This window comes from Myxocyprinus asiaticus, chromosome 18 (assembly GCF_019703515.2).
Source record: "Myxocyprinus asiaticus isolate MX2 ecotype Aquarium Trade chromosome 18, UBuf_Myxa_2, whole genome shotgun sequence".
Lineage (NCBI taxonomy): Eukaryota > Metazoa > Chordata > Actinopteri > Cypriniformes > Catostomidae > Myxocyprinus > Myxocyprinus asiaticus.
In genome coordinates, this window is record NC_059361.1 from 34,323,394 (window position 1) to 34,333,526 (window position 10,133).

General features: G+C 35.9%; 1 protein-coding gene across 2 annotated transcripts; it reads right to left on the reverse strand.

Annotated features, from left to right (window-relative positions):
* Nucleotides 1-2,959: 2,959 nt before the first annotated feature.
* prrg4 (proline rich Gla (G-carboxyglutamic acid) 4 (transmembrane)) lies at nt 2,960-9,413 on the reverse strand. Of its 2 annotated transcripts, none has more exons than XM_051723904.1 (7): nt 9,138-9,413; nt 8,618-8,719; nt 8,194-8,357; nt 7,825-7,852; nt 6,340-6,478; nt 6,049-6,234; nt 2,960-3,669 (listed from the first exon to the last, which is right to left on the reverse strand). In XM_051723904.1, exons 2-7 carry the CDS (start codon nt 8,715-8,717, stop codon nt 3,642-3,644), a joined length of 645 nt encoding a protein of 214 aa, XP_051579864.1. In that variant the 5' UTR covers nt 8,718-8,719; nt 9,138-9,413; the 3' UTR covers nt 2,960-3,641. The 2 variants fall into 2 exon arrangements, with proteins under 2 accessions (XP_051579864.1, XP_051579863.1); XM_051723903.1 differs by having other exon boundaries at nt 8,968-9,406.
* Nucleotides 9,414-10,133: the final 720 nt, after the last annotated feature.

Below are 10,133 nucleotides of genomic sequence, written 5' to 3' on the forward strand. Positions count from 1 at the left end.
CAAATTGAATTGAGTAATCTTTAACAAAAAAAAAAAAAGTAATATTTTAAATTAAATTTTATTAAAAACTGCACAATTCAATTTGATGGAATTTGATTTGAATTTAAATGCATTAATCTTACAAATAGGCTCATCTATATATATGTATATATATATATGTATATATATATATATATATATATATATATATATATATATATATATATATATACACACTATATTGCCAAAAGTATTCGCTCACCCATCCAAATAATTGAATTCAGGTGTTCCAATCACTTCCATGGCCACAGGTGTATAAAATGAAGCACCTAGGCATGCAGACTGCTTCTACAAACATTTGTGAAAGAATGGGCCGCTCTCAGGAGCTCAGTGAATTCCAGCGTGGTACTGTGATAGGATGCCACCTGTGCAACAAGTCCAGTCGTGAAATTTCCTCGCTACTAAATATTCCACAGTCAACTGTCAGTGGTATTATAACAAAGTGGAAGCGATTGGGAATGACAGCAACTCAGCCACGAAGTGGTAGGCCACGTAAAATGACAGAGCGGGGTCAATCGCTACAGACCTCCAAAGTTCATGTGGCCTTCAGATTAGCTCAAGAACAGTGCATAGAGAGCTTCATGGAATGGGTTTCCATGGCCGAGCAGCTGCATCCAAACCATACATCACCAAGTGCAATGCAAAGCGTCGGATGCAGTGGTGTAAAGCACGCCGCCACTGGACTCTAGAGCAGTGGAGATGCGTTCTCTGGAGTGACGAATCACGCTTCTCCATCTGGCAATCTGATGGATGAGTCTGGGTTTGGTGGTTGCCAGGAGAACGGTACTTGTCTGACTGCATTGTGCCAACTGTGAAGTTTGGTGGAGGGGGGATTATGGTGTGGGGTTGTTTTTCAGGAGCTGGGCTTGGCTCCTTAGTTCCAGTGAAAGGAACTCTGAATGCTTCAGCATACCAAGAGATTTTGGACAATTCCATGCTCCCAACTTTGTGGGAACAGTTTGGGGATGGCCCCTTCCTGTTCCAACATGACTGCGCACCAGTGCACAAAGCAAGGTCCATAAAGACATGGATGAGCGAGTTTGGTGTGGAAGAACTTGACTGACCTGCACAGAGTCCTGACCTCAACCCGATAGAGCACCTTTGCGATGAATTAGAGCGAAGACTGCGAGCCAGGCCTTCTCGTCCAACATCAGTGTCTGACCTCACAAATGCGCTTCTGGAAGAATGGTCAAAAATTCCCATAAACACACTCCTAAATCTTGTGGAAAGCCTTCCCAGAAGAGTTGAAGCTGTTATAGCTGCAAAGGGTGGGCCGACGTCATATTAAACCCTATGGATTAAGAATGGGATGTCACTTAAGTTCATATGTGTCTAAAGGCAGATGAGCGAATACTTTTGGCAATATAGTGTATATATATATATATATATTTTTTTTTTATTATCATTTTTTGAGTGCGCAATGATATTTATACATTAAGTATGTTTTAGGTATCCAATTATTTTTTCCCCCCCAAAAGCTACACATTTTGCTATACACCAATCAGCCACGACATTAAAACCACCTGCCTAATATTGTGTAGGTCCCCCTTGTGCCACCAAATCAGCGCCAACCCGCATCTCAGAATAGCATACTGTTACAATATTCTTCTCACTACAATTGTACAGAGCAGTTATCTGAGTTACCGTAGACTTTGTCAGTTCAAACCAGTCTGGCCATTCTCTGTTTGACCTCTCTCATTAACAATCATGCCACGGTCCAAATCACTGAGATCACATTTTCCCCATTCTAATGGTTGATGTGAACATTAACTGAAGCTCCTGACCCATATCTGCATGATTTTATGCATTGCACTGCTGCCACATGATTGGCTAATTAGATAATCGCATGGATGATTGTTGGTGCCAGATGGGCTGGTTTGAGTATTTCTGTAACTGTTGATCTCCTGGGATTTTTACACACAACAGTCTCTAGAGTTTACTCAGAATGGTGCCAAAAACAAAAAACATCCAGTGAGCGGCAGTTCTGTGGACGGAAATGCCTTGTTGATGAGAGAGGTCAACAGAGAATGGCCAGACTGGTTTGAACTGACAAAATCTATGGTAACTCCGATAACCGCACTGTACAATTGTGGTGAGAAGAATATCATCTCAGAATGCTATTCTGAGATACGGATTGGCACTGTTTTGGTGGCACGAGGGGGACCTACACAATATTAGGCAGATGGTTTTAATATTGTGGCTGATCTGTGTATATACACTAATTAATATATATATATATATATATATATATATATATATATATATATATACACACACACATACACTAATATATATATATATATATATATATATATATATACACATATATAAAATTTATATATTATATATATATATATATATATAATATATATATATATAGATTATATATTATAATTATATATATATATATATATATAGATTATATTTATATTATATATATATATATATATATTATATATTATATTTATATATATATTATATTTATATATTTAAATATATATATATTATATTTATATATATTTATATTATATTTATATATATATTATATTTATATATATTTATATATTATATTTATATATATATATATATTATATTTATATATTTATATATATATTATATTTATATATATATATTTATATATATTTATATTATATATATATATATATATATATATATTTATATTATATATATATATATATATATATATATTATTTATATTTATATATATATATATATATATATTATATTTATTTATATATATTATATATATATTATATTTATATATATATATTATATTTATATATTTATATATTATATTTATATATATATATATATATATATATATATATATATATATATATATATATATATATATATATATATAGCACTAGAATAAAAAGAATAAAAAGAAATACCAAACTAAGATGAAAGGAACAACATTTATTTATCATTATGCACAAGGCCTAGTGTAAACAACTTAGTCTAACTTCATAGTCATAACATTAGAATGAGGAGGTAATTGTGTTTTGGTTGTATGGATCACAGAATTAACAGGACTTTGCAAAAAAGCATTTCATCTCAAGTGACGCAAGTCACACTCTGCATCTCTATAACTTGCAAAAAATAAAATAAAATAAAAATAATTACTTGTGTAACGATTATTTATCTTCCTTCATAAAAAGCCCAGAATATAAAAAAAAAATCATTATGATCAGTCTTCTTATTGTTACAATAATTAATATCTAAACTAGATTTTCATTTTTATAGTTAAATATCTAAATACAAACATTTAAAAGATTTACAAAATGAAAAAAGTAATTAGAATGTGGAAGTCATCTTTCTTTGTAGTTTTAACTACCTAAACTGCCCTGATTTTGACTGCAATGCTTCCAGTAATTCCAACTCATTGCTTAGTAAGACAACAGAGCTCATGTTAAATGATACAGTGCAGCAGTGCACATTATTATTCTGCCAATTTTTATATTAGCGGTTTATTCCAAGGAATTCAATCAGAGTGGAATGCCTTTGGTTTAACACTTCTCCAGTTTATAATCCAAGAAAGAAATGGCTTAGTCCATCCTGATACAGTCCAGTAAATGATGCTATCGACGGATACTGCCTGGCCTCGAACTGTCGATAGATATAACTAGAATTAGATATTTGGTCATTTCACAGTACACTATAAAAAATATTATGCCACTTGTGGATCAAGACCCAGAGACATTTAAAGGAACAGTTCACCCAAAAATGAAAATTCTCTCTAATTGCTGGAACTGGTGGCATATTGCGCTCAAGAGCCGAATATAATGTACAGCTGAAGTCAGAAGTTTACATACACTTAGGCTGAAGTCATTAAAACTAATAAGTATAGTTATATAGTTAAGTGTATATATAGTTATAATTAAGTATAGTTTTGACAAGTCATTCAGGACATCTACTTTGTGCATCACACGAGTAATTATTCCAACAATTGTTTACAGACAGATTGTTTCACTTTTAAGTGGCTATATCACAATTCCAGTGGGTCAGAAGTTTACATACAAAGTTAACTGTCTAGCAGCTTGGAAAATTCCAGAAAATTATGTCAAGCCTTTAGACAATTAGCTTCTGATAGAGGGTGTGCCTGTGGATGTATTTTAAGGCCTACCTTCAAAGTTAACATACACCTTAGCCAAATACATTTAAAACTCAGTTTTTCACAAGTCCTGACATTTTAATTGTGAAAAACATTCCCTGTCTTAGGTCAGTTAGGATCACTACTTTATTTTAAGAATGTGAAATGTCAGAATAATAGTAGAGCGAATGATTTATTTCAGCTTTTATTTCTTTCATCACATTCCCAGTGGGTCAGAAGTTTACATACACTTTGTTAGTATTTGGTAGCATTGCCTTTAAATCGTTTAACTTGGGTCAAATGTTTTGGGCAGCCTTCCGCAAGCTTCTCACAATAAGTTGCTGGAATTCTGGCCCATTCCTCCAGACAGAACTGGTGTAACTGAGTCAGGTTTGTAGGCCTCCTTGCTCGCACACACTTTTTCAGTTCTGCCCACAAATTTTCTATCAGATTGAGGTCAGGGCTTTGTGATGGCCACTCCAATACCTTGACTTTGTTGTCCTTAAGCCATTTTGACACAACTTTGGACGTATGCTTGTGGTCATTGTCCATTTTGAAAACCCATTTGTGACCAAGTTTTAACTTCCTGGCTGATGTCTTGAGATGTTGCTTCAGTATATCCACATCATTTTCCTTCCTCATGATTCCATCTATTTTGTGAAGTGCACCAGTCCCTCCTGCAGCAAAGCACCCCCACAACATGATGCTGCCACCCCAGTGCTTCACGGTTGGGATGGTGTTCTTTGGCTTGCAAGCCTCACCCTTTTCCCTCCAAACATAACGGTGGTCATTATGGCCACACAGTTACATTTTTGTTTCATCAGACCAGAGGACATTTCTCCAAAAAGTAAGATCTTTGTCCCCATGTGCACTTGCAAACTGTATTCTGGCTTTTTTATGGTGGTTTTGGGGCAGTGGCTTCTTCCTTGCTGAGCAGCCTTTCAGGTTATGTTGATACAGGACCGTTTTACTTGCGTACTATTATTTGTAGATGAACGTGGTACCTTCAGGCATTTGGAAATTGCTCCCAAGGATGAACCAGACTTGTGGAGGTCCACAATTTTTTTTCTGAGGTCTTGGCTGATTTCTTTTGATTTTTCCATGGTGTCAAGCAAAGAGGTACTGAGTTTGAAAGTAGGCCTTAAAATACATCCACAGGTGCACCTCCAATTCAGTACATCTCATATCAGAAGCTAATTGGCTAATTGTCTAAAGGCTTGACATCATTTTCTGGAATTTTCCAATTGGCTTAAAGGCATAGTTAACTTGCATGTGTATGTAAACTTCTGACCCACTGGAATTGTGATATGGTCAATTAAATGTGAAACAATCTGTCTGTTAACCACTGTTGGAAAAATTACTCATGCCATGCACAAAGTAGATGTCCAAAACTATAGTTTGCTAATATTAGATCTGTGCAGTGGTTAAAAAATTTGTTTTAATGACTTCAACCTAAGTGTATGTAAACTTCTGACTTCAACTGTAGATTTAACCACTGGAGACTAAGGGATTACCTTTATGCTGCCTTTTGGAGCTTCAAAGTCTTGGCCACCATTCATTTGCATTGTATGGACCTACAGAGCTGAAATATTCTTCTAAAAATCTTTTTGTACAACAGAAGAAATAAAGTCATTTATATCTGGGAGGGTGAGTAGAATTTTCTTTTTTGGGTAACTATTCCTTTTAGCATAAATGGATGATTATTTAGCATATATGTTATTTTCGGCTCTTGAGCACAATATGTCACCAGTTCCAGCAATTAGTGTACTATAATTAGTTTTTGATGACAACAACTGTTAAATAGGTGGAAACAGGTTACTTAATGATATAATAAAGGAGTGATACAAATGACAAAGCAGTTACATAAATCCTTAAAAAGCAAAGTGTGTTGGTACCCAGGATATGGTGGAGGTGGAGCATCATGTGGTCCAGTGATGGCAATGGCCTGGTCATAAGAAGGCAAACCATGAGCGTCTGGGTTATCATCTGAGTGTGTACGAGGAATAGGATGCAGAGAGACCTCCTCCAGTCTCCGGATTATCACAGAGGCATTGCTTCGGGTGGAGCGACGTCTGATGGAGCTAAATTTAAGTCACAAAACATGAAGCACAAACAATGCAAATACTTGGACATCTATCCACCACTTGAAATTACAAATGATAAATGCTAAGATAATGGGTCCTTACCCTCTAAAGCCATAGTCTTTATTCCTTCCCTGGCAGAAGTACCAGATCAGGAGGCCGACTACAACAATAAAGACTCCAGCAGAGATAATGCCCACCAACAAGGCTGTTACATCAACTTTTGATTGGTACTCTTCTTTATCTAGTGCATGTAGAAATAAAAAATGCATACACACATATTTTAGAGATATATATATATATTTTACACACATACACACACACACACCGATCAGCCACAACATTAAAACCACCTGCCTAATATTGTGTAGGTCCCCCTCGTGCCGCTAAAACAGCGCCAACCTGCATCTCAGAATAGCATTCTGAGATTATTTTCTTCTCACCACAATTGTACAGTGCGGTTATCTGAGTTACCATAGATTTTGTCAGTTTGAACCAGTCTGGCCATTCTCTGTTGACCTCTCTCATCAACAAGGCGTTTCCATCCACAGAACTGCCGCTCACTGGATGTTTTTTGTAATTGGCACTATTCGGAGTAAATTCTAGAGACTGTTGTGCATGAAAATCCCAGGAGATCAACAGTTACAGAAATACTCAAACCAGCCCGTCTGGCACCAACAATCATCCATGTGATTATCTAATTAACCAATCATGTGGCAGTGCAATGCATAAAATCACGCAGATATGGGTCAGGAGCTTCAGTTAATGTTCACATCAACCATCAGAATGGGGGAAAAATGTGATCTCAGTGATTTCGACTGTGGCATGATTGTTGGTGCCAGACGGGCTGGTTTAAGTATTTCTGTAACTGCTGATCTCCTGGGATGTTCACGCACAACAGTCTCTAGAATTTACTCAGAATGGTGCCAAAAACAAAAAAACATCTAGTGAGGGGCAGATCTGTGGACAGGAAACGCCTTGTTGATGAGAGAGGTCAACAGAGAATGGCCAGACTGGTTCGAACTGACAAAGTCTACGGTAACTCGGATAACCACTCTGTACAATTGTGGTGAGAAGAATAGCATCTCAGAATACTATTCTGAGATGCGGGTTGGTGCTGTTTTGGTGGCACGAGGGGGACCTACACAATATTAGGCAGATGGTTTTAATGTTGTGGCTGATCAGTGTATGTGTATGTGTGTGTGTGTGTGTGTGTATGTACTGTGGCAATTACAAAGATTTCTCTATGTGCATTAAGTTACCACTTGTAAGCTAATACATTTTTTTTTACAAGTTGTAAAAGCAAAAAGACAAGTATAAATGTAATCTGGAAAAGAGCTTTCTTTTATCCAGACAAATACAACATGGACACAACCAAGAAGCTGTTTAAAAAGATGAATATTAAATTCTCCTGCTAAAAACTCTGGTTTCTGTTAATATATAAATACTTGTCTGAGAAGATTAAAGATTATAGTGTGATTTCTGTGTGCAGTTTCTCTTGCAGGCACTCTGTGCTAACAGTAAGTCATTTTATAAATATTTTCGGTCCAACAGGTGTATGTGTGGCAAAAGAATGATGACATAACTTACCCGCTGTATATGTCCTCCAAAAGGCATTCTGTCAGACCAAAGAGAGCAAGCAAATTAAATTAATATCTAGAATTAAATCAACAACAGTGTTTGTTAATGTAGATTTATTACAAACTGAAAACTAATAATATATCACACTGGTAGCATGCGGTTCCAAACGCACTTTGGTTTATACCTGACATCATGGAGCGTTAGGAGCCACATTTTTTAGTAATTGTTCTCATTTTTATTATACACATCTACCCAAAACCAACCCATGGGCAAGTACATAAAAACAATATCTTTTTTTGGGAGTGGTTGTAGTAATCTGTATAATTATTAATAAGTTTTATTGTTCAATAGTACTTAATAATAATGGGATTACTCAACCGTATCAGGAACATTCTCAAAGACTTCCCGAGCCTCCTCGTAGTTGCATATCTCCTCGTAACATTCCCTCTCCAGATTACCCGGGGTGAAGATCTCAAAGTCGAAGCGGTTGAACAACAGGTGGCGTCCCAAAAATGTGTTGGCCTCCTGGCCCACAACAAACACTAAAAGCCACCAACATTTAAAATGTCAAATGAATCTGAACCATCATGTTACCCAATAATCACAGCTAATTTTATACATCATTGTACAATAGTATACACATTTTGCATCACTGTTGGGCTGAGTGACTTCATAATATTAAATCTCATAATGAACTAAAGCAAAAGGCATCTAGACATAATAAGGCTCATGAATATATATTAGATAAAAATGGCATTTAAATAAGTGTACATATTGAACTGTGTATAAAAGCATTGCTTACCTTTACTGTCTTGATCTGCTTCTATTTGGAGAGTTTTTCTTATACAGGCACAGTGTCCACACAAAGTGAAATGACACAGCAGGAGGACAAATATAAGCATTTCTATGGGAAAACCCACAAATATCAGACTAATCAACAACATGAAGAGATGACAGTCGGACTGAATTCCACAAACGCTCATGTTTCTTTACAGAAAAGTAAAATCTCTGTTTTTAAAGGGCAAATCCAAATAAGACGTCACAATGGTTTGACTTTTGAGTTGTTCTTTCATATTTTGTAACCGTAAGACAAAACGATTTTAATAAGCAGGTAAAACACGCGTCAGCTTTGTGAAGTATCGGGTGGCTTACCTTTGAATATTAGTTTATATCCTTAGAGTTTAAAATTCAGCTTTTCTTAATTTCCAGAGAGCACCCGAAGGCGTTCAATGTTTGGCCGAAGTGCCATTTGCTGTTGTTCAAGGAAATAAGTTTCTGTTTACAGCACACACACTCACACAAAACAAATGGCGTGTCCTCACCTCCTGTTTATCAACGCAACACCTGTTCAGACCTGACAAATCGATCGCCTGAATGGGTGGAATCAGATTATCCACAGTTCCCTTACAATTCAGTACACTTGACCTTGCGTCACTAAGCTGGCACTAATGGGGAGTGTCCTTGCTCACGACCTAGGCTGTGAGTCCCTCAGCTTTACACAACAAAACTCTACCTTTTAGGGACAAATCCCTCAAAAGCCAGTGATTCAACTTTGCTTTAGTCTTCTGAAGAATGGGATCAAAATTAATCTTACATCTAAATTTTTGATCTTTCGAGATAACAATCCCCAAAGAGGTCAATGATTCCTTCACTGGGATATTAGCAATATGTTGTAACTGACAGTCTTTAATAGATAACAGTTCACATTTGCTGATGTTTAAACTAAGGCCAGAAGCTTTAGAAAAGGCATCTACTACTTTAAGAGCAGCTGAGACCTGATGATGATCTTTCAGGAACAGTGCAGTATCGTCTGCTAACTGGGATATGATAATATCCCTGCCAGCAATAGATATACCTTTTAAGTGGCTTGATTTAACATAAATATTCATAAGCTGAGTACAGAACAAAAAAAGATAAGGGGAGATTGGACAACCTTGTCTAATACCACGTTTTAAATAAAATCTAGAGGATGAACAGTTTGCGTTCCTATACATTGTTAGTATAGCTTTACAGAAAAAGTCTCCAAACCCAAATTTTTGTAATGACCTAAAAGTAAAAGCATGCTCCACTGTATTGAACGCTTTATAGAACTCTAAGAAAAGAATAAATCCATCATCAGTACTTAAATGTGAGTAGTCCAAGTCTAAGACTAATCTTATATTATTTGAAATATGTATTTTCTTTAAGCCAGATTGGGTCTCATCTATAAGGGGGTCCATAACTGACTTGATTCCATTTGCAAAGATTAAGGCAAAGATCTTGTAACCATTATTTAATAGAGAAATTGGTCTCCAGTTATCTAACAGCAATGGGTCTTT

Excerpts from the sequence above, each read along its gene's own strand:
- prrg4 (XM_051723904.1), bottom strand. The coding sequence starts at position 8,717 with ATGCTTATATTTGTCCTCCTGCTGTGTCATTTCACTTTGTGTGGACAC. Across the intron at positions 6,479-7,824 it reads TTGGAGGACATATACAGCGG|ATAAAGAAGAGTACCAATCA; the intron begins GTAAGTTATGTC and ends TACATGCACTAG. Across the intron at positions 3,670-6,048 it reads CCACCTCCACCATATCCTGG|TTCGAGGCCAGGCAGTATCC; the intron begins GTACCAACACAC and ends ATCTATCGACAG.